This window comes from Dama dama, chromosome 21 (assembly GCF_033118175.1).
Source record: "Dama dama isolate Ldn47 chromosome 21, ASM3311817v1, whole genome shotgun sequence".
Lineage (NCBI taxonomy): Eukaryota > Metazoa > Chordata > Mammalia > Artiodactyla > Cervidae > Dama > Dama dama.
The window spans coordinates 26,535,102-26,559,837 of record NC_083701.1 but is presented as its reverse complement, the minus strand read 5'-3'; the positions used below and the strand labels follow the sequence as shown (position 1 = coordinate 26,559,837).

The following is a 24,736-nucleotide window of genomic DNA, read 5'->3' as shown; positions in this document are numbered from 1 at the left end:
AAGATTTCCAACTATGATTCAAAATTAAGATCTAATAAAAGGAAAGATGAACAAATCTGAATATAAAAAACTTTTTTTAAAAAAGTACAATGCTATACACAACAATAAATGAAGTCAAATGACAACTGAAACTGGGAAAAGACAGCTGCAATATATAATACAGATTAAGGACTAATACCGCATACATATAAAGAACTGTTAAAAACTGAAGGAAGCGCAACAGAAAACTGGGCAAAAGATCCGAACACATAACTGACAGGACAAGATACAAAAATGGTCATTAAACTTACAAAAAGATGTTCTAAATCACTCACAATAAAAGAAAATGCTACTTAAAACCACACTGAAATACAATTTCCCACAAAAAGTAAACAAACACACACACACATACTACATTGGAAATGCTGTGCGGAAATGGGTGATTTCACACAGTACTGGTAGGAATGCAAACAGAACTATTAGACGTTGCAAAATTCCCTAGGAGAACTGCATTTATGTTTGCCTTTTGATCTAGCAATCCCAGTTCTAAAAATTCACCCTGAAGCTATGCCTCCAACAATTCAAAAATATGTGTAGGCATGAAAATATATATTGCAGCATTATCTGTACTATAACACAGCAGAAGCCACTTACAAGCCAGCACACATGGGAGATTGGCTGGGTAAGTCACCACGCAGACGTGCAGAGGAGTAACAAAGAACGAGGAAAACCCTACGAACTGATGTTGAGTAACGCGGTACTCGTAGTATTGTGAAAAAAGCAAAGGGCAAATGTGTACTGATGCTGTCCTTTTGTGCTTAAGAAAGAGAGGAAAATAACATATAAAATAAACCAACCTATCAATTTACCTATCTCCATATTCATGCCAAAAATTACAGGAAGGATAAATCTGAGATTAATGAGAAGGTAAGTAGGAATGGGGTGGAAAGGAAGCGAAGATGGCACTTCTTCGGGTATCATCTTGTGTACAATTCTGAGTACTGAACCATGTTAGTATTTCATGAAATACTAACATTGAAAAAAAAGCAAAAAAAAAAAAAAAAATCAACAAGGATGGGGTGGGGCCTAAAATGGATTACAAATACAAACAGAAACTAATGAGCCAAAAGTAGTGTTAGTCACTCAGGTGTGTCCAACTCTTTGTGACCTCATGGACTGTAGCCCACCTGGATCCTCTGCCCATGGGATTCTCCAAGCAAGAATACTAGAGTGGGTTACCATCCCCTCCTCCAGAAGATCTTCCCAACCCAGGGATCAAACCTGGGTCTCCTACATTGCAGGCAGATTCTTTACCGTCTGAGCCACCAGGGAAGCCCATAATGAGACAAACTGAGTATCAAATAAATAACAGCCCACTAAAGCGGGGCAGGAAGAAGGACTAACTTGAGCAAAAAGCACTTAGAAAAAGCACTCAGACAACAGAAAACACTAACAAATAGTGAATGAAGCTAGCAGGCTTCTTTTTTACATAAATATGGTCCAGTAATTCTGAATCCATTTCTTATATATTCCAGGATTAACAAATAAGAAAACATATTATGGATCATAGAAAATATGTTATGGATCATATGTCTACTGTGACAGGTTTCTCACAGTAGAAAACAGAGAGTTATTAATATTAGAAGGGGAAAGAATAGAATGAATCCCGTGGTACTGAAATAAAATTGGAAGTATCACTATAAAGACATTGTTCTTCCTTGTTGGCAGGTAGGTAGGTAGACAGAAATGTGTGGGTATATATAATGAACATTTATATGTGTGTGTAACATGTATGTGTATATGTCATACACACACGCGTTATCATATAAACACGCATATGGATGCCCTTCCTAAGCCTAGAAGCAATAACTCCCCAGTGGCAATGAACACACCTAGTTAAACCCTGGTTTCTAAGTGCTCTTCTTCAGTAAAAATAACCAAGGCTCCTTAGAGAAAGGACCAATTCCAGGACTTGAGCAGTAAGTTTCAAGATGCGTCTGGAACATCCTCTGGAGCCAGCAACTGAGGAAGTGCTCGAAGAAGGACAGGGACAAGGTAAGTGAGGGAGGAGACAGTCTGATGGGCTTCCACCGGCCAGATTTCGGATCAAGTGAGCAAAGGAAATGATGACATGACAGTAAGGGATATGACCCCCCGAATCAGGTAAGACTCCACACAGGAATTCTTTGTACTGCTGTTGCAATTTTTCTGTAAATCTGAAATTATGTCAAAATGAAAGTTTAACAAAAAGTTTTCATTTTATGGAAATTTTAACTTCCTTTAGAGCTCTATAACATCAGAGAAGAAAGCTATTTTTTAGCACTCTCATCTCACTGCTTCATCTCACATGACTGATGACTCATCTCCCCGGCTGGCGGCACCTGGTGAGGAGGCACCCCAGGGGCTGGGGTTGGTCACAGGCCGGTTGAGAGGATTTCTGAGAACCAAACACCACGGCCTCGGCACTCCACACTGACAGGGATGGGTGTCTATCTAGTGGAGCTGTTTCTTGGCAGAAGATACTCAAACTTCTTGACTTGGAGTGCGATTGTTTAAATCCATCAGAGAGACTTCTCTCGGGCCTACTTGGTTATCTCCTTATCACGTCTTTCCATTCACCTTATAAGACTATATGAAACCATGTCATGTGCATACCTGGCATGCATGTAAACTTCTCATGCTCTGAGTATAAAATGATGACGGCATCTGATGTTTACTGAGCATTTTTCATTTCACTGAACTTTTACAGTAACACTGATAAAAGAGACTCCTTCATCTTTTTACCTGGTGGAAGGTTCTGCTCACAAATATCAGAAAGACATCTATCCATTAACACAGTGCCAAATGCGACAGGGGGTGATGACAAAAAACCATGAGGCCTGATGCTTTTTTTTTTGAGGATAGGGTAGATATTCTTAGGCTGTTTTGACAGCTCCCCGAAGCCTCTTTTGAAACCCCAGAATTCACTAATATGACACTTGAATTCCTGGACTTAAAAAGTTTAAAGTACATTTAACTTTTACATTATTAATAAATATTTTTGTCTTTATTCTCCGATTGTTATTTGGGTTAGAGAATGGCAGCGGTCTTTCCTCGGTAGGATGAATATTGATGCTTCAAACTAGGCTGTCCCATGAGTGTGCTTGGTCCTAGTATCCTGCCTCCATCTATGAGAATCAGGACAACAACTCACAGTGGTTTGTGACTCAGTTTTTTAAAATTAAGCAATTCAAAGTCACTAAACACAAGTCAGAAATAAAAACAGATCATCAAAACCGTAGCTCGCTACATTTCAAAACGTGAGATGATGTCATGATTTTTCTAGCACTTTCACCCAGGAGCAGAGTTCCCATTTGGGCACAGATGACGGCAGGGTACCTGGCCTCACAGAGCAAAATTCATCCTCAGAGCTCAACAGGTATTACTTTCTCTGTTACTGTATGAGTTTTCATCTCTTCTAAAAAGAACTTATTGGTTATGCACAAAAGCTAGTCAACCTTTACACCAATTACACATTTTATAGAAAAATAAAACTTATCAACTAGCCATGATACAAAAGTTAGGAGGCAATGGCCTCCACAGCACTGAATAAATCATACCAGAATTTCCCCATTGCCAATTAAAAAAATTCCTGATTACTTTTTAATTTGGTACCTTGAAAATATATTCCATTAAAAAAAAAAAAAGTCACAATCTACTTACAAGTTTTTATATTTCACGTAGAACTCCTCAACTTCTACCTCCTCTCCGGATTCCTTCTGCAACAGAGGAAAATTTCAGGCATATACTTGAAAGCATCTACTAGAATGCTCCGAAAGTAATGATTTACTCCCATGTGGACACACATAAGGCATCGCAGAAGTGGCATGGGCCGTTCCTGGAAGGATGAGCACGTGGTGAGCTGGTGGGAGGCAGTCGGATGAGGACCGGCCAGGCGCTACCCGACCGGCTCCGGCTTCTCAGACATGAATCACTTTAACTCCTCCCTAACCACATGCAGCTTCATTCACAACAACCTGACCCCAAATCTGGCTTTCTGCCAAACCCACAGTGTTAAGTAGACGCCAAGTGTACCATTTTCGCAGGCAGCAGCCAATTAGCAACTGCTCTCCTGAATGCCATATGTATTATTTTTGGCTGCCTCATGGCAACTTTACATTGTGGGTTTTGTAATGTTTTAAAATATTTAAAAGACATTTATTCGTTCATATAGTTAATAACTCTAAACAAGAAACCATATAAAACTAAACCTTGTTCCTAGGCTGTAATTTCAGTGCATCACTATTGAGGGTTTTAGTTTGACTCGATGGTACAATTAAAATCTCTCAGACAAGATGTCTCACACACGTAGCAGCCAAATAAAATTAACACTCCAAATACGATGTTGAGGTGAGGTTAACGTGGTGACCCGTCAGCCAGACCAAGAGTGCAGTGGGCAGATTATCTAGAATCTCTCCCTTGATTCTGCCTACCATCATGTCTGCAGAAGACACCGAGTGGATGATATTTTAAGCATCTCTTTCAATATTTTTTTTTCCCTTTTGGTTTTAGGCTGTTAAACAAGTCGTAATATGTAATTTTCTTCTGGAACATTTGATCAGATAAATCAGGGATGTAAAACATAAACACCACTTACAGATGTTGGAAGATTGCTTTTACACTGTTCCGAGAGCACCTGCCTGGAGGGTCGCATTGGCTGCTAAGTGGCCTCAGAGATGCCGCGGAGAAAATTCAGGCAAGTCAGAGCATGACAGAAGATGAACAAAGGAACGGAGACGTCTGCTGGATGACAGACTGGCACCAGGTCCATTCAAAGACACTGGGGTCGCCCTCAATCCTTAGCCTTCAAACCTCTGTCAGAGACTGCAGACTAACACTATTCTTCAAAACTCTTACACCTATCAGTTAAACTTAAATATCAAGCAGCTTTGCCATCTGCCAAGAGATCCCCAAGAAGGACACTGAGGAGTGTGGCCAAAAGCCATTAACACGTGGTCCTACCCTCCCTATAGATCGTCATACGAAGTGCAGTAAGTCAGACAGAGCAGGAGAAATACCGGGTGACATCCCTTATAGTGGAATCTACAAAGAAATGATACGCATGAACTTATTTACAAAACAGAAAGAGACTCACAGACTTAGGAAATGAACTTATGGTTGCCAGGGGGAAGGACTGGGGAAGGGAGAGTTAGGGAGTTTGGGATGGGTATGTACACAGTGCTATATATAAAATGGATAGCCAACAAGGACCTACTGTATAGCACAGGTATACAGTAATGTATATGTAATGTTATGTGGCACCCTGGCTGGGAGGGAAGTTTGGGGAGAATGGATACATGTAGATATATGGCTGTGTCCCTTTGCTGTTTACCTGAAGCTATTACAACACTGTTAGTCAGCTATACCCCAAAACAAAAAGTTAAAAAAATTAATTCAAAAATTAAAAAAAATCTGGTCCTGCTCTAATGCCTCTATAATGATCATCATCCTAAAACATTTTCTTTTTTTAAAGTATCACCAATTTTATTTATTTTAAAGCTTTTTTTAAATGCAGACTTATTTTTAAATTTTTTATTGAATTTGTTACAATATTGCTTCTGTTTTAGGTTTTGGGATTTTTGGCCTCGAGGCCGGTGGGTTCTCAGCTCCCCGACCAGCAATGAAACTCGCAATCCTCACTCTGGAAGTCTTAACTGGACCACCAGGGAAGTCCCTATAGCAACGGCAGCTTCTTTTTTCTAAAAAAAAAAAAAAAAGTAACTTTATTTATTTACTGTTGGCTGTGTTCAGTCTGCATTGCTGCATGAGTTTTTCTCTAGTTGCGGTGAGCAGGGGCTACTCTCCAATTACCGTGTGCAGGCGTCTCACTGCAGGGGCTTCTCTTGCTGCGGAACACGGGCTCCGGGGTGCGTGGGCTCAGCAGCTGCAGCTCCTGGGCTTTAGAGCACAGGTTCCATGGTTGTGGCGCATGGGTTTAGTGGCTCTGAGGCATGTGGGATCTTCCAGGATCAGGGATCAAACCTGTGTTTCCTGCGCTGGCAGGCAGATTCTTTACCACTGAGCCACCAAGGATGCCCCTACAGCAGCGTCTTAACCAATGTGCACAGAAAACCATGTGTCCCAGATTTTATTTACTTTTATTATTTTTATATCAATTTTTATTGGAGTATAGCTGATTTACAATGTTGTGACATGTCCCAGACATTTTAGTTGTCCAAAATGAAATGTTTGCTAGATCCCTTCAGTACACACCAGCAATTACTGTATTGATAAATTCTGGCTGCTTCGAGTCCGACCGTCCCGGACTCACCTTACATTTTTCTAGCCCTAGTATTACCCGGTTCCACACCCACATTTCAGCAATCGTTTCGAGACACATTATCTTGGCATACAACCAGAGATTTCTGTAGAAAGCCAAAGATAAGACAGGGGCCAGCCAAGGAGAATGAGAAGGCAGGAAGAGCCTAGATCTCATGGTGCTTCTCATAGCATATCATGAAATTTAAACCTCGAATGGAATTCAAATGTCTGGCCTGCTGTTTTAACTTTTTTGATGTTAACTATATTTCTTTCAATTCTGAAAAAGGTTTCCAAAATGACATACCTTGGAGGCAGTAAAAAGACAAGCTTTGCCCCTTCCCTGCTCTGTCATCTCCTGACTTCACTCTTTCAGAGCCTTACTCCTGTGCTGTCATTCCCATCTCATTCTAAGTGGTCTCACCGACTGGAACTGCTAGGAGGGTCTCAAAGCACACAGGATGATCTCTTGAACAAAGAGGTCATTTTCATTCTGCCTCAGTTCTGCTCCAGAAGGCTCGGACTCTTAAAGGTGTCAGCGCTGTGTCCCTGTCATGTAGACCCATTTTCTTGTTGTGATCAGCTATGCTTCAAGGGGGTGTGCTGCAGGGACTCAACAAGAGGGTCTTGAGCTCTCTGGAAGCAGGTGTTCAGGTTCCAGACCTCACTGAGCAGCAGCTGGAACAGGTGCAGAACTGTTCTGGGTCCTAGTTCTTTGGGATGTTCTGAACTAGAACTCTGTGATCTGTTCAATGACCATTCTCATGTTGGATCATCTTCCTGCTCCCAGAACTGTAGGTGGATGCTCTTCCCGCTCCAGAACTGTAGGTGGATCCTCTTCCCGCTCCAGAACTGTAAGTGGATCTTTTTCCCGCTCCAGAACTGTAGGTGGATCCTCTTCCTGCTCCAGAACTGTAGGTCGATCGTCTCCCTGCTCCAGAACTGTAGGTGGATCGTCTCCCTGCTCCAGAACTGTAGGTCGATCGTCTCCCTGCTCCACAACTGTAGGTGGATCGTCTCCCTGCTCCAGAACTGTAGGTGGATCCTCTTCCTGCTCCAGAACTGTAGGTCGATCGTCTCCCTGCTCCAGAACTGTAGGTGGATCGTCTCCCTGCTCCAGAACTGTAGGTGGATCCTCTTCCCACTCCAGAACTGTAGGTGGATCATCTCCCTGCTCCAGAACTGTAGGTGGGGAGCTAGAGAACTGTTTTGCCCTTCATATCATATAAATATGATCATGCTGGCCTCTTCTGTTTTACTTACAGCAAAACAATGAACAAAAGTATGTGAATTCATCAGCTCTCAGGGGCATCCTTTTAATTATTCACTAAATGGCAGTCAGTTTGACCAGACTCTTTGACAGTTGAAAACAGCCCCAGTCCCCTATCTTCACCCCTCAATGTTCAAAACTCTTTCTTCAATGGGCATATCCAATGAACAACTGAGTCAAGGAACCACTATTGTGCATGCACACACACATACACACAAAACACTCAAATTTACTGGGTTAGTCCAAAAGGGCCCTTGGGGTTTTTCCATAATCTTATGGATGGAAAAGCCCCACCAACTTTCTGGCCAACCCATTATCTCTAGGACAGTAACTGGAAAATTTGAGAGTGCTCTGAAGTAATTTTACATACTCAGTAGACTAGTTTTGAGAAATGTGTTTATCTTTTTATTAGATGCCTAGAGTAGTCTATCAAAATCCTTATTATTCACATGAAATTGAAAGTTCCAAACATATTAAGCTATACTCGTCCCACTGTTGCCATGAAACAGAACCTTAACCAGGTATAAATCAACTCCTCAGCCAGCTGGATTCTATAACAGACATTCAGCAAATGATAATCCAAGCCTGAAAGACCTTTCCCAAGCACCCTATTACTAAATTAAGCAATTGCATTGAAGAAACAAAGCTAAACTTTAGGGTGAAAAGGCGGAAATCATATTAAATAATGCAGAAAAGACTGAGAAAGTGCCTTGATAAAAGTAACAATAAAGAAAAGGTATGAATCCATTCTTACTTCTGGCCCAACGTACTGTGTATTCTATCAGAGGTATCAAATCATGGTTTACTTAGGAAGAAAATAGGACATCACAAACACAGAATTCACTTTCAAAACTATTTTTGACCTTCTGATACAAAAAGGATTTGAATTGTTTTCCCCCAAGGACAGATGGCTCAAGGCAGAAAGGGCTACACTATGACTCCCTGTGCAAAGATAATTAACCTTTACATAATCCAGAAGTCCATTCTTATACCTATCTCAGTATTCAAATACAAGGGCCACCTATGTTCCTTCCACTGGGTCTCATGCTTGTGCATTTGGGTTTGTTGCTGTTGTTTAGTAGCTCAGTCATGTCCAACACTTTTGCGACCCTGGACTGCAGCTTGCCAGGCTCCCCTGTCCATGGGATTTCCCAGGAAGAGTATTAGAGAGGGTTGCCATTTCCTTCTCCAGGGGTCTTCGCAACCCAGGGATTGAACCGGTGTCTCCTGCCTTAGCAGGTGAGTTCTTTACCACTGAGTCACCAAGGAAAACCTAATGTGGGTTCAGAACAACATAAATGCCTGAGCCATCCCCATGTAACATGAGGTGCTAAACTAGGGAAGTTCTGCCAGATGAGTTCTGGGCGTTTGTATGGCTCCATCATAAGGGATGACCCTTTAGAAGCTACAGGGATGAGGTCAGCAGACTGTAAAAACCATACCTGAGTTCCCACTACGTGTGAGCACTACACAGGGGCAGCTCTGCAGCCCTCAGCCACTTTCCACAGTGCTGCCAGGGGGAGACAAAGGCACCTTCTCACAGCCACGTCTTCAATTATTCATGGTAATAGGAAACAGACCGGCGGGGCCAGCTAGAATCCACAGGAAAATCTCAAATTTCCTTTTGTTTCTATTTGCCACACTTTCCTCCACTGTTACTAAGGATGATAACTAAAATAACTATTTTGAGAACATTAGCAGTTTAAAAAGTGAGTACCTGCTAATGTTTACAATTTTCTGATGGTTTTTTTATTGCCCTTTATGAAATATCAGTAATCTACAAGCAAGTCAATGAGCTCTATATTTCTTATTTTAAGTCATAACTCAAGGCATATCTCTCCTTCCAGAGAAAATTTCCCATTGCTTTTCTTCATCCTAAAATTCACCAATTCAACAAACACTCTACTACCCTCACATACAATTACAGTGATTTTTAATCTCTGGTGATAAGATGAACCTGGTTATCTCTAAATGGTAGTAATACCTACTCCTAAACTGGGAGTAGCTCTCTTTCAAGGGTAGGAAAGGAAAAAACTAGCCCTAAAGTGGGCAAGACAGAAAGAAAAAGCAACGCCCTCCATCATGTATAGTCTAAGTAGCTCTGAGTAATAGAGCTGATTATAATTTGCAACCCCCAAACCTGCTGACTATGCCTACTGAAGCACTATCAATTGAATGAAAATTAATATACCCCATGCAAACCACAGCCTATTTACTCAAACAAGTCACTTCAATTCGGTGAAGGGGATTACGCTTTATAGTATGTCAAGCATTTACAATCTGCCATATATCTACAATCCACAAATTAACAATTCTAGAGTCATTAGAAGGACTAAAAAACAACCTTTCTAATTAGGTTAATAGTGCTCGTTTCTGCTTGAACAGGAGTGAAATTTGGTTGAGATCTTAAATTCATCAGAGAGGACATTCTCAAGGTCAAACAGTCACCAGGTAGGTAACGTCATATATCTTCATCCTCACACTCATTTTGAAAATATCTTTTTTTAAACTTTTTATTTTGTATTGGGATATAGCCGAAGAACAATGTCATGATAGTTTCAGGTGAACAGCGAAGAGACTCAGCCACACATATACATTCTGTGTGTGGGATTTTCATCCAGTGACACCCTCAGTTGGTAATGAAATATCCGTTCCACTTCACTGCAGTGAGCTGGGCTTGTGTCTCCTTGTCTGACTGAATACTCTGGCTCAGCATCACCCAGCAGAGCTCTCTGCACCATCTTGAAAATACCTTGACATGTTGCTTTTATTTTCATATGAACCAGAATGCTATCTTCTGATAAAAATCTACACCTTAAATAACACAATAGAACAGCAGGAGTACTGGAGCAAAGGCAAAGAAGAATTTACCACTGGTACAATACCATTTCAAGGATCTCTAGAAAGTATTTGAAGAGTTGCTGTTAAGTCACTAAGCTGTGTCCGACTCTTTGTGACCCCCTGAACCGTAGCACACCAGGATTCCCTGTCCTTCACTATCTCCCTGAGTCTGCTCAAACTCATGTCCATTGAGTCGGTGATGCCATGCAACCATCTCATCCTCTGTCGCTCCCTTCTCCTCCTGCCCTCAATCTTTCCCAGCATCACGGTCTTCTCCAAAGAATCAGCTCTTCACATCAGGTGGTCAAAGTACTGGAGCTTCAGCTTCAGCAACAGTCCTTCCAATGAGTATTCAGGCTTGATCTTTAGGATTGACTAGTTTGATCTCCTTGCTGTCCAAGGTATTCTCAAGAGTCTCCTCCAGCAACACAATTTGAAAGCATCAATTCTTTGGTGCTCAGCCTTTCTTATGGTCCAACTCTCACATCTGTACATGCTTCCTGGAAAAACCACAGCTTTGACAATAGAGACCTTTGTTGGCAAAGGCTTTTCAATATACTGTCTAGGTTTGTTATAGCTTTTCTTTCAAGGTGCAAGCATCTTTTAATTTTGTGGCTGCAGTCATCATCAGCAGTGATTTTGGAGTCCAAGAAAATAAAATCTGTCACTGTTTCCACTTTTTCCCTATCTATTTACCATGAAGTGATGGGACTGGATGCCATAATCTTCATTTTTTTGAACGCTGAATGTTTTTTTGAATGCTGAGTTTTAAGCCAGCTTTTTCAAAGATTTCACCTTCATCAAGAGGCTCTTAAATATTTCCTATTTGATAAACCCAGGAACTCACTTTAAATCATGTAATTCCTCCACTTCTCATCTCTCTCACTGGAAGTTACACTTTGTATACACTTTACATTTTTTTTCCCAGAAAAAAAAGCTTATTTCACATGTCAAAACAATGAGGCTATACTTCCACCCACCTTGAAGGCAAAGAAAAAGAAATAACTGTGCACTTTATGATGATTCAAACCAGAAGACAGACACTTGTACCTAGAGGAGACCATCTCTAGAGATAGACAAACCAAACACAGTTTGCTAGAACATGTAAATGTACCTGGAGGCCTATGTACTTCTTCAAACTAAAGCATTTTCTCAAACTGATGAAAAAGAGGAAAGGTTGACAGGGAGTCTCCATCAATAACAGACGCAGTGTTCCTGGAATTCATGGTCACAGTGTGTGTGCCCCTCAGGGACAAGGGCACCAGGCTAATAAATGATACTTAGGGCTCACCTTGATGAATCAACATGAATTTCAAATAATTTGGAAGGATAAGGCATATTATCTTCAAAAATTATACTGAAAATAGTTCAGTATTTCACTTCTGCAGTAACGAAAAAAACAAAAAACAAAAAACAAAAAAAACTAGTGAATATTTCAATTGCAAATGAAAGGACTTCCCTGGCAGTATAGTGGTTAAGACTCTGCACTTTATTCTAGGTGGTGCAGGTTCGATTCCTAGTTAGGGAAACTAGGATCCCACATACTGCAGGCACAACTCAAACAAACAAACAAAAAGCCCCAATCAAACAAACAAAAAAAGAAATCAGAATTCAAGTGTATATGAAAAAATGCTGTGAAAAGTATGAGAAAACACCTACTTGCTAAAATGATAAAGAGAGCTTCCAGGGTTGGGGAGCAGGGGCAGGGACCTTCCTAAGAGAGATGACAGGTTCATGTCTATGATTTTATATGAATAATATTTACGAAAAAGGTAGCCTATGAGTCCTATACATTTCTTTTGAGATGTTTTGAGTTCCTGCCTACTCTAAATGGGGTAATAAAGTACTGACTGATACATTTTAATTTCATTTGGGGTTGAATATCCCAAAGATTGATATTGGACTAGTATCAATTAGACAGGATTAGAACCATCAGCAGAAGTTTTATTTTACAATAGTGAGATTTTTAAAAGGAAACTGTAAAACAAAAAATAATTTTGAGGCATACCCACACCACAAGTTCTGATAACTCCACATGGCGCTTACCTGTTTTTTTACTGAACGACTACTCATAATTTTTTCTACCACTGGACCATCTGCATCAACAGATTCCTAAAAAATAAAGCAGAGGGAATGAATGCAAACAGAGAGCATGTCATTCTAAGCTATAAAGGTGAGAAACCATTCCCTTTCGCATCTCCCTCCAAACCCTTTAAATTCATACCCTTTAAATCACTGGGCAGGATCGCCAGTGGGAAATACGATTGAAAAGAACAAAAATCTCCCTCTACAGAAAGGCAAAAAGGAAGATCTGTGTTTATTACTTTGTGATTATGTGGTTTAATTGCGTGGACTAGCATGGGTCCCCAAAGCCAAGGAGCATTCAGAAATTCCAGCTGCCAAGAGAAATGATCTCCGCATGATGGCAAAGACCTGACTTCTCCCTGTCTGGACCCATGGGGTAAATATACTCATCATTCTGTTATTGTAGGCAGCTTTGATCTACGGAGGTCACACAAAACGTTACAGAACAACCAGACAGAGTGCAAATTACCAAATGAAATACAAAACTGCATTTAATATATTTTTCAGTGGGTTACCAGTTTGTTAACTAAAGCACAGTGATGGTAGGAAGAGGACTTTAAAAGAGAGAAGGGGGGGAAGAAAAAGATCTTCACAATAATCAATCCTCCATTACTACCCATATTTTATAAGCTCTTTTATCCATCATTTACATTGCATGGAGAATAAAGTATGCCCTGCTGGATACTACAAGGCAGTAATTTCATAAAGGGGTTCTTATGATGCTGAGCAGCAGGAGACAAGCCTGAGTGGCTTATTAAAGTCCCAGAAGCTATACAGCACTGAACTCTCGGAGGGAAATTCAGTCTCCCTGCAGCCCAGCTCTGACTCATCCTCAACAGGGACCATCAATTCCCCAAAACGGTGTCAAATTGTGTATCACAGGCTCGCACTAAAATAATTATTTCAGTGAACAGGGTTTTTTTAAAAACCTACTTCTAAACCACTGATATCCCAAAGTGTGTTCACCAACACGAGATGGATGTTTCCAGCTCAAAGTCTGATGCTTCAAATGAACTTCTCAGATACCAGCTATAAAATCTCCAGCCTACTCTGTGAAATGCAAGTGGGTGGGAACCCCCCCCCAACCCCCCGCACACCTGGTCGCTCACCTGTGGCTCTGACTGTGAGGTGGTGGAGGGGGAGTCTCTCCCAGCAGCATCTGCGTCGTCGGCCTCCTCATCAGAGATCTTGAACTCCAAGTCCTCGGTGTATCGCTTTCTCTTCACTTGCCTGCTGGACCGTCGCTTCTAAAACAAAAACCCGCCAGGGAGGACTTAGAAAGCTGATGCTCATTTCTGTTTCTTGGAATGGCAAGGGTACATTTATATTATAAAATAACAATGATCTTAAAGAAAAGTCGGTGACTATAACCTTGTAAAGCACACAAGACATCACATTGGCGACAGATACGATGGGAAAGGGGGAAATCTGAAGTCAAACACCTGGCAGGTCAAGGTCCTGCCACTCCCGGCTACATGGCCTTTAACTGCGCAACGGTAGTAACAACACATCTTCCTCCTCATTCAGGCGGTGAGTTGCTCAAAAGTGAAGGCAATACTGAAGTTGGGTGGTAGATATGTTAAGACTTCATTAGGCCATCCTATTTTTGTATATTTAAAAAAAAATGTTTTTCCATGATAAAAAGTCTAAAAAAACTGAAGGCATTAGAAGATACTTTGTGACTTATAAAGTACTATTTAACTACAGTTAGATTATATCCAAGGTACCAGTAAGATTTCAGAGGCCCATTTAAATAGAAGGTGTGCATTTTAATCTTGGTCCTAAAAGAAACAGTTTAAACATTTCTGAAGAGATGAAAGACTGAATGGCAGAATTTATAATGAGCAACTACGATAAGGAACTTTACTTTTAAAATTTTTGACTGCACTGATTAAAATGCAAAGGACTATTAACAGTATTAGTAGGAACGCTGGCAAGATGCTGTCTCATCCAGTGGTCAAAGTAGAACCTAATACACTTTTGCAGGACCAGTGTGGTCAAAATGTAAAACCTGCCCACTCATCCTGGCAAGCAAACTCCTAGGAATCTACAGGATGCCTCCAGAAGACAAATGATTAACTAAAAAGAAAAGCAAGTCACATAACAATTGGTTGCTTACAATTCTAAGATTAGAAAAACCTTGTGTATCTATCTGCATGTGTGGGCCATCAATATATTAACTCCTCCAGAGAAACACACTGCATATCTTGTTTACTTTCCTATGACCCAATGAATATTTGTTTAAAAAAATTAATGTATATGTGCATATTTTCAATAATAGGAAAAAATCTGAAAAGACACAACAAACTGTTAACACTATTAATTCTGGGGAGTGAAATAAAGGGAACAGAAGGAAAGATTCTGTACTTTTTGTTCAAAACAATTCTAGACTGCTTGACCTTTCTGATATACAAATAGGTTTGTCTGTTAATTAAAAATGAAGATAAATAAGTTTCTCATTAATATGTGTGATAAAATCTAAGCGAACTCTAAAATGACTTGTGTAAGTTTTAAATCACTGACCAAGGCAAGACTATTACAGATGAGCTGGCAAAGCACACAGAATAAAAAGAATACGGAGAAAAGTAACACTGATACAAACTGCTTTCTAAGAGTTATGAAGAAAAACTTTCTGAAGAGCTTGTGAGTTTTTTAAAGTTGGGACAGTAAGGCAGAGAGAAGCAAATCACCCCACCACATGGACCTCGGGAGGCACTGGCCAGAGACTGACAGGGCCCAAGTCGGGACCACCAAGCTCCAGCACCCTGTACCAGAGAACGGGACCCACCACGTCTTACTGAATGAAGTCTGCCTTCCCCTGCTCTCACAAGGGGGTGGGAGGCTGCTCACACCCTGGTACCGCTCACACACAGCTGGTACAACAGGACCATCAGATGGGTCACTGGGGACTGTGAACTTTTAGCTCTACATCGAGGTACTGGGGAGAGTGGGGGGGAGGCATCCAAATTCTGACTTTCCCCTCTGACCTCCCTCTCCTCTCCAGAATAACCAGTTCCACGTGGAGGTGACACCGAGGCCAGCGGGGGCCCTGCCCCGGCCCATCCTGCCCCATGTCACCTTGTGAGCCCTGGCGCTGCGCGTCCCCATGAGAATGAGCCTGGTCTCTCACTGTGTGACCCTGCATGAGTTATTTTAGGGACCTCAGTTTCCCGATCTGTAGAATAGGGGTAATAGTAGCAGCTACCTCGTAAGTATGCTGTGACGATCACAGGAGGGAATTCACTGGAAGTATTCAAAACGGTGCAAGGCACGTGCCAATGCTAAACACAGTTAGTAGCGTTACGGTCATCAGTAACTAGCTCCACTTCTGCAAGGAAAGTCAGGAAGCAGTGAGGCTCTAAAGCCAGGCTGCATTACACAGCCTCCTTCCTCTCTTCCCACAGCTCATCTGAAGTAACTGCTCTTCCGCCTCACTTTATCACCTCCCACTTCTGGCTGTCAATTTCTTTAAGATGTAAGAGCCTATTATCAGGAACAACATTTTAATTTGGTGAGATTTAGCATAATCTCTGTATTTCATTTGATGTATCAATTTCGCTAAATGTAAACGGATTAATCTTTATTTTCATCTTCATGTCATTACTGTAAGGAGAACGTGCTATGATGACACATCTGTGATGCTTCATCAGGTTTCCGTGGCTGGGGCCACAGTGCCCCAGGACTCTTTCAGTGCAAATAACTAAACGTCCTTGGACAGAGTCTAAGACAAATCCACTTTCAACCCCACTCTGATAATGAAGAAATGTTCCAGCACGATAAGACAGGGACTTTTTTTTTTTTTTATAGAAATGTATGTATGGTGAATATAACTTTTATAATGCAAGTTTCTCCTCATTATCAACTTTGTGTTACATAAGAGTAAAAAAAAAAAAAAAAAAAAACAATTAGAACTCAATTTTCTGAGCTGTTTAAATGTTATATGGCTTCTCTACCTTCTAAATAATAACTGATCTTAAGTTCATTTATTTTGGGTATCAAGGTTCCTTTTCCAATTTCCCAATATAATTTATTACATAATAGGCTTCTTAAAGATCTGTTAGATTATTATTATTTAGAAGATTTGGGGAGTATGGCTGATTCATGTTGATGTTTGAGAGAAAACAACAAAATTCTGTAAAGCAATTATTCTTCAATTAAAAAAAGAAAAAAAAAAGATTGGGGGGGATCAAAATAAAATGTAAGAATTGCACTTAAAGCTCAAAACTTCTGAATTAACACAAAAATAACTCGTTAAACTTGGACTGTTTTAAGAATTTTCTTATAGTTAAAATAGGTACACTGAACAGGAGCTTCAAATGTGTTGGCACAATCTCACTTTGTGGCAGTACTTTGTGACACAATTTTCAGTTGGCTAAAAGAAAAAATAAGACATGGCGTTTACTAGAGTTTAAACAAATCAATCATAAAACTCAAGAACTACATGCCCTTTGCTGAAGCGTGTGCGACAGGAAGAAACACAACAAACCAGCAGGCAGCATCACTTCCTGTGCAGAGACAGGAGGGACACTGAGAAAGCGGCCTGTGTGGTTGCTGACTTCAGCCGTGCGGCCCAGGGCAGTTCAGCACCAGCCAATGAGAAAGGACGCACCGATGTCCATTTGCATTGATTAGCATTTTCTATAACTGAAATGCACAAGGGGGGATAAAAAACAAAACACTGGTATTTCATAAAGTCCATTTGGGTCTGCATTAATGCAAATGGATTTGTAAGATTCAGTAGTGTTTGTGAAAGAACTACAGAATTTTCTTGACCTGTGTGAAAGGCTTCCTCATACTGTCCAAATACTACTGCATGAAGATCCTAGTTTAAGCAAAGAAATTCAGGGGAAAAAAAAACACCTGTGAGCATAGAAATTAAAATCATTAAAAATACTTTAGTTTAAAACTCCCTAAACAATTAAAAATATCTACTCACCTCCCCCATATATTTTCACTGACGTATAAAGTCAGAGGAGATTACAAAATTAACTCAAACTGCCAGAGGTTATCACTATGTTAGTTATAGAACCAAACCAAGCCAAACCAAAACACATTCACTCATTCATTCTCTCTTTCGCCCTTTCAGGTCCTCTTAGGTTAGGCCATTCTGTGACTTTATCAGTATCAGGGAGTTCTAGTTAAACACACACACACAAACAAAAGCTATCTGAAATTCTTTAGCACAGAACTGCATATTACAAGTACTTTGTTTCTAACTCTGAAGCAAATGAGTAGGTACAAGGAGTACTGAATATGCACCAAACTATTAGAAAAGGTCAAACTTGCTTCCAGGGGCTGCTTTCTATCCTGGCAGGACGCTCAGTAACTGCTCCTTGACAGCGGAGATGTCATTCACAGAAGCCACGTTCCCAGGCACCCCAGAGGACCACGCTGGCATGCTTCCAGGGAACGTAACAAGGAAATAATGTTCAACAGTCACGTGGAGGGATCCCTTACTTACAGTCCTCTCAGTGGAGGCAGTGTGCTTTACACGCAAGAACCTGAATTCCTGATGTCTATTTCAGGGCCAGCCTTTCAACTGATTCCTATAAAATTGTCCAGAAGTCAGGAGAATCTAACACTGGACAATCGTGCAGTGCTGCCATCCAGAAAGTCACTCAGTTGGTTCACAGAAACTTTAGTATTACACAAACACATCTCAACTCTGACCGTCAGATGTCAGAAACCTTAAGATGAGGTACAGAGTATATCTTCAACTTTGTTCTGCAATATAATTGACAGGGAACCAAACTTAGGAGAAATTTAGAAATGTGGATGAAGGTCTTAACAAACCAATATATTAAGAATACATTAACACTAACATATACATAAACATCAAAAGATACCTTCACAGAAATACATGTAAAGAGCCTGTTTTATTTATCATAGAGTCAAAGATGGCAAAACCACAAAGTCAGGAGTTTAATTTCGGGCTGGCGGCCCAGCTCTCATCACAATGGATATAATGTTCCAGACAACAAAAACCCATCTTTACAGCAGCTCTATAACAAAGACAGGTAGGTCCAGTGCACTTGATATGCAGCTAAAGTTACCCACACTCAACAACCACGGCTTAGGATCAGAATAAAGGTATTACCTGAACACCTGGGTCTTCATCGTCTTCGGGAGGAGGGGATGGTGGGGGCGTTTTGTCCAAGTCTGAATTTTCAGAACCTTCTGTTCTTCCCTTGTTGACCTTTTTCTTCAAAGCACTTGCTTCTGAATCAGGTTTCTTATTACTAGAATTCAAAGTGGATCACTTAGTGTTCACTTTTTCATGAGATTTTCCACACGCCCCATGCCTGTTTCCCACATAAACATCCCCGAAGTATCAATAACCGTCGATAAATCAATGCATGTTGGCCATCGAGAGTTAAACAGTACTGACTCTCAATTAATTTTTACAGCAAAACCTCATACCGATGACCTTCGGCAAATATCTGACCTAATTAAAAAGAAACGGCATGCAAAAACTGCTAATAATCACACAGAGTACATTTGTTCATCGAGACAATGAATAGTCTCTGCCAATACAGCAAGCCCTGATGAAAAATCGTATTAAGAAGTTGTTTTGCTATCAAGTTTTTAAGGCACCAGAATATGTTTCTAAAACTTTCAAGGAAAGCTAGAACATAACAATCATTTCTTCATATCTCCTGCGGATAGCTTTAAATACTCCTAAGTCCTTTTCTTGACCAATAGTATTGCATGTTCTCTTTTAACATCATTCAGCTACATTTTAATCCAATTTATAATCTTTTAAAATATAACAAAATATATAACAATTTCCTCTTCCGCACAGTTTTATTTAATGCTGTGTTCTTAAGTAAAAATAAGCTTTATTTTGGTGCTGGCATTTTTTTTAAGGTGTCACAATAGCCTGTTTTTCAAAAGGTAGGTCTCCAAAATACAAAAACATAGCAGAGCGACCCCAATAATTCAAGTTCACGATCCATAGCATGTTTTCATCAAAGGTTAACAGGATTTGAATGTTACCAAAAGACAAGAATGAACTGTAAGAAAAAAAAAAGATTTTAAATTTAAATCTACCATCACCTTTAGAAACTTTATTTGCCATTCTTTTAGAATGCACACTTAGTGCTAACTTTCACAGCAATTTCCAAACCAGCCTCAAGGTTTCCTAACATTGTTTATTATCATTTACTATCCAACATTTAAAACAATCCAACCTCAGTAATAATTAGTTTTTACTACTGAAAACAAAAGATACATTTCAAAAACCTTTAAAAAGTTTGAGCTTGTAAATTCCTAAAAAAGTATGCTGCCAGAATGCATTAAGTAGCATTTTTTTTTTCAGTCCCAACTATTAGAAAAGGAAGAGAGGCCAGATACCTGCACACTTTTATTTCAGGACAGCACATGTCATGTAAAATATTTCAAAAGTATGTGTTAATATAATTGCACACCTAAAAGGGATTTTTGTAACGAATAAATAAGGTATTTGATAATACTAGTCATTTTCAAATCCTCAGAGCTTGTTTTTATTTTGTGCTGTTAATATTGTAGCCTAGTAAATAAGCACATAAGGAAAAAACTTAACAACGATTCAAGATTATAGCAAACAGCAGTTAGGTTTATAGACTTCTTTTTAATTAAAAAAAAAAAAAAAAAGGCAGTGTCCTAAAAACTTTAGGCCCCCGAAAGATGCACAGAAAGCATAATATTTTTTAAATTAAAAAAAAAAAAATCTATACAAGAGTTCCTCATCCAACTATCCCAGTGTTTATGCTACACATGGACAGCAGTCTCCCCTACTATGAGGCTCCATTCCCAGCGTTTATTTCCGCTCTAACTGCCACAAATTATACAATACTACAGCTGAACGCTGGGCCCCTTTCCTTTCATCTGCACGCCAAGAGCAATCAGATTACCCTGGTAACCAGCGGTCACATGACCAGCACCTGCTCTTTTGGCTGGATGCCACTGACTAAAGCCATCTGCTTCCCTCAATCAGCTTTCAAACATTCTCAACACCTGCGCTGCAGTGTTTTGTGGTTTCTTTTATCAAATCAGTGCAAAACTGCTTCCAAAACTTTACATATTTCTCAAATTTGTTTAATCAGAGGTAGGCCTGTCACAGAGCTGAACAGCTGCCAGGTAAAGCAAGTTGGCGGCCCGTCCTCCGCCCGCGCCCTCTCCACCCGGGAGCGCCGGACACCGTTTGATTTAGTGGGGTTACTGCTCCCGGGGTGAGCCATCCTCCAGCAGAGAAAGGCTCGCTGTCCCGGAGCCCGCCGGAGCCCGGGTCTGAGGAGATGTCAGTCTGCCGAAGAAGAGGTGTGCTCGTGCTTTCCCATCTGTCCCCGGCTGGGGACACGCCCCACGGAAGCTCTGAGACCACCCGAGGTCAGACAGGACCCCTCCAAGTGCACGGACAGAACGCTGGCAGCCCAGGGAAGCGCCCACCCCAGCTCCGATGACTGGGGGATTTCTAATCTCAGTAGATCCTGTGTTGTTCATGCTGCTCAGAGGCAGCTAAGCGTTTCCTTGCTAACATCTTCTCATGACATCAACATATAAACCAGGAACACGCGAAGAAGTCAAATGCTACAAAGTCTTCATGTCACCCCAACACAGGACAGTCAAGGACCAGAGACAGTTATTTACATCAGATTGCCTTTGCCACTATTTTGCAGTAAGCTCATTTGGACTTTCAACTATTACATTAAAACTGCTTTGCCCCCAAAAAGCCAGAATCAGAATTTTTTTTCCCCAGCCAATGAGGGTAATCAGAGCACTGATTTCAGGCAGCCCTCAGTTCACTTTCCAACTCTGTCATTGCTAACCTGTCTGTGATCCTGGATACATCTTTAAATTTCCCTGAGCTTCAGTTTACTCAACTACAAAATGAGGTTACTAATTGCACCCTGCTCCAAGACTCGATCTTTCCAACGCCTGGCATCCACAGCGGGAAACTGTTCTCTAACTGTGGCTCAGACCCACAGGGCCGAATAACCAGCGGACACTTAGGGACAGGCCACACTAGTGTGACTGCTCATCTAAGCCACTCGAAGAGAAGGAACATCCTGTATCAACAGAGCTCAACACCAGCTCAAAAGACAAACGAGCAGACCAGCCCAGCAGCCACTGCTTTAGTATAGACACGTATCACATCCCACCGTGACTGTCACAACACCCAGACTGCCGGAAAAAGGACACGAATCCCAAGGCCACAGCCGGGACTCAGATGTGTGAGGTGCAAAACTGATCTTTCGTGAAGTCAAAGCCAAAACATACACATTCCTCTTCCAAGTTATAATCCGGAGAGCCTGAGCGTAGGGCAGCTCTTCCAGTAGGCGAGTAGGGAACGGTATTAACAAGGACACTACCCCTTCACCAGACACTATGAGGTGGGGGAAGAGACCCCTGGGCTGCTTGGCGCAGATCTACAACCTCACGGTGCCTCCAACAGCTGCAGCGCTGGCCTTAGCCCAGCGCCCCATCCATAAGGCTGGTGAGGAAGACTGGCCTGCATGGGGTCCCCCCCTGAGTGGCCTCAGTGGAGAAGCCACATCTGTCCTCATGCCTACCCTAGACCGGCTCTGCCCACCTCCTTCCCCGAGCTCTGAGATGTGGTCCTGCCACCCGAACAACACCCGCAAACCCATCCTCCAGGCATCACCAGGGCAGTTGGCTCACAGGCAAACCTGACCAAGTCATTCTGCTGAGGTCCAGCCCCACGTGTATTGACGTCCGAGATTCTGCACGCAGCTTTTACAGTCGGTGACGTGAACTCTCTTTTTCTACTCTTCCCACATCCTAAATCCCCCATCCTCCACCCTATGGATACACAGAAGCACTTTTGAAAGGATACACAGGTCTCCTCAACCTCCACTGACCCTCACTTACTCATTTGCAAGGCTCAGGCGGACATCACTCACTCAGAGAACCATTTTCTGGCCACCAAAGTCTGGATTAGTCACATCGCACACCCTCTACATGCCAAACGACGTACCCCCCACACAAGGCATATTTAAAACACACAATACTGGGGGCTAACATGACTGCAATGCAGTGAAACCAAAGCACTGTGTGTGTATGTTTTTCTCCAACTATCCTGTAAGCTCAAGAAGGAACTGTGTCTTATTTATCTCTGTATTCCTCACGCCTGGTCAGGTGAGGTTAGCTGAGTGATTTAACTAAACCAGGGATAACAACAAACACCGACACAGCCCTGACTATTTGCGGCTCAAGCTCTCTGCTTGCTAACACATTTACGATAACCCCACATAGATTCTATCTTTATGAAGCTCAGTAAAGTGAGGCTAAAGCACTACCCAAATAGAGTGAAACCCAGCAGTGCCTCAAACCCTGTACATCTGTATACCTCCCCTCTGTACTCACAAAAGTTCTTTCATTTCCTGATCCTTATCACCCGTCATTACTGGTGTCGGGTGATGTAGGGCCGCCCCCTCGTGAAGCTGGGCGGGCCCCTGTATTCTTGGAAAGGGGACTTCTTTCTGGGGATGCTGCTGGTGGCTGGCAGGGCCACTGTCCCTGCACCAGCTTTATTCACATGTCACGTGTCACCATGAGAGGCAGGTCATGGTGGTGGGTAGTGGGATGTGCTCAGGGTCAATGGCTAAGTGACACTTCGGTCTCCCTGACAGACCGAGCTCTAAAGTTCTCTTCCCGCCCCATGTGATCACAGCCTGCACCACCCTGATGAGAACTCCGAGAAACAAGTGGTGGGTTCAGAGAGGAGGGATTTACAGGAGGGGATCAGCCCCTAGAAGGATGGTATTCAGCATGTGGCTGAAGAGTTCATAGCCATGAGCCAAGGGATGCTCCCTGGAAAGGGGCTGGACACATAAACCCCAGCTTGGATACAGCACATTGATAGTGAAGATTTTCTTTGGTGAGAAAGAGTATAGGTTTTTAAAACAAGACTTTATGCAAAGAACCAGGACTTACAGGAAAGCCAGCTAGCTGCCCTGGTTTGTTACAGAGTGTAAACATCGATTAACATTAGCCTAAGGATCTAAGTCCTCCAAGGAAAGGAAGTTTGAAAAGGAACCATGTTGTGGAACCAAATGGGATCAGAGGAAGAGAGTCAGCTAGTGAAGCAGCTGAACAGCAGCAGGGATTCACCACACAGACCCTCAGACAGGACACGCTGGCAAAGGGCCTCCTCACATTGGGAAAAATCAACCGTGAGGTTTGTGAACATTAAACAGGCCTGTTTTCAGGAAATCAAGCCAAAGTGTCACACTACTGTCTTTTAGGAGAACAAAGAGTATTGAAACATATCCTTATATTTTACACATTCAAAAGGCTTTTCCGTAAGAAACTGAATGTCATAGATGAGAAGTGAGCAATGTTCATGGCACAGGAAGGGTGTGACTTGTCATGATTCAGAAAGATCACATATGATACAATCCATGAGCTGCTAAGGTTGCAGGCTCAAGGATGGCAGGAGGAAAGCATCTGGCCCCTCAGCTTCAGGTTTTCCTCTGAGTTTTTAAACAATAAAAAAGAAAATTAAAAGATAAAGAGGCAAACTAAAAAAAGAGTAAGATAAAGGACTGAAAGTTCAAAAGGATCAATGAGGGCAACATAAAATGTAACATATCATGAAGTAAGGCCAACTCAACAAAATAAAAATGTTCAAGTCCTAAGACGTTTAAAAATTTTTTACTTACTAGCTAAACTGGGATGTGATAAAAATGCAAATGAAAGAATAAACTAATAAGGTAGGCGTGAAGACAAATTCTGCATGACAGACAAGAAAACCTTACATCACCACTTTCACAAGAAGGCCATCAGGGTTCCCTGGACCAAGGGCCCAGTGGTGGTCAGCAGCCAGTCCAAATGCTTGAGACTCCCCACAAGGAAAGCACCAGGGTGGGATGGGAGGACCGGAGCAAGGCCCCCTTTGTCAACAACCTCCCAGCAAGCAGCCCTCAGCTGAACCACCCCTGACTGCTCCTCAACGCCACCCACAAATTCTCCATCCAATGCTTCTGTTTGAGAAAGAGAAAGTTAGGAGAGCTGAGAAGTGAACAAGAGAGGGGGTTAGAGAAAGGAATTTTGTTATACTTTTGAACAACAAACTTCAATGACAATCTATAAACTTTTTAAGCTATTGATTACTTATTTATTAACTTATTACTTCAAGTAGATCTTAGAGCATCAACTACCCCTGAAGTACCTTAACTGTGCTAAATTTCTAGAAAGGGAATAGCAAAGAAGGATGGGAAAGATACAGAAACCTAACCTACTTTCATTTAAAACGTCTATTTC

At 41.5% G+C, this 24,736-nt stretch overlaps 1 protein-coding gene across 3 annotated transcripts in view; it reads right to left on the bottom strand.

Annotated features, from left to right (window-relative positions):
• The window catches only part of CHD7 (chromodomain helicase DNA binding protein 7), a 187,061-nt gene that overhangs the window by 53,291 nt on the left and 109,034 nt on the right, over window positions 1–24,736 (bottom strand). For 2 of the 3 annotated variants that reach the window (XM_061123365.1, XM_061123367.1), the window contains exons 4-7: window positions 18,570–18,711; window positions 13,582–13,719; window positions 12,434–12,499; window positions 3,682–3,737 (exon numbers count right to left, since the gene is read on the bottom strand). In XM_061123365.1, the coding sequence (XP_060979348.1) occupies window positions 3,682–3,737; window positions 12,434–12,499; window positions 13,582–13,719; window positions 18,570–18,711 (402 nt within the window). The remainder of the gene's footprint in view (window positions 1–3,681; window positions 3,738–12,433; window positions 12,500–13,581; window positions 13,720–18,569; window positions 18,712–24,736) is intronic. The other variant, XM_061123368.1, reaches the window with a different exon arrangement.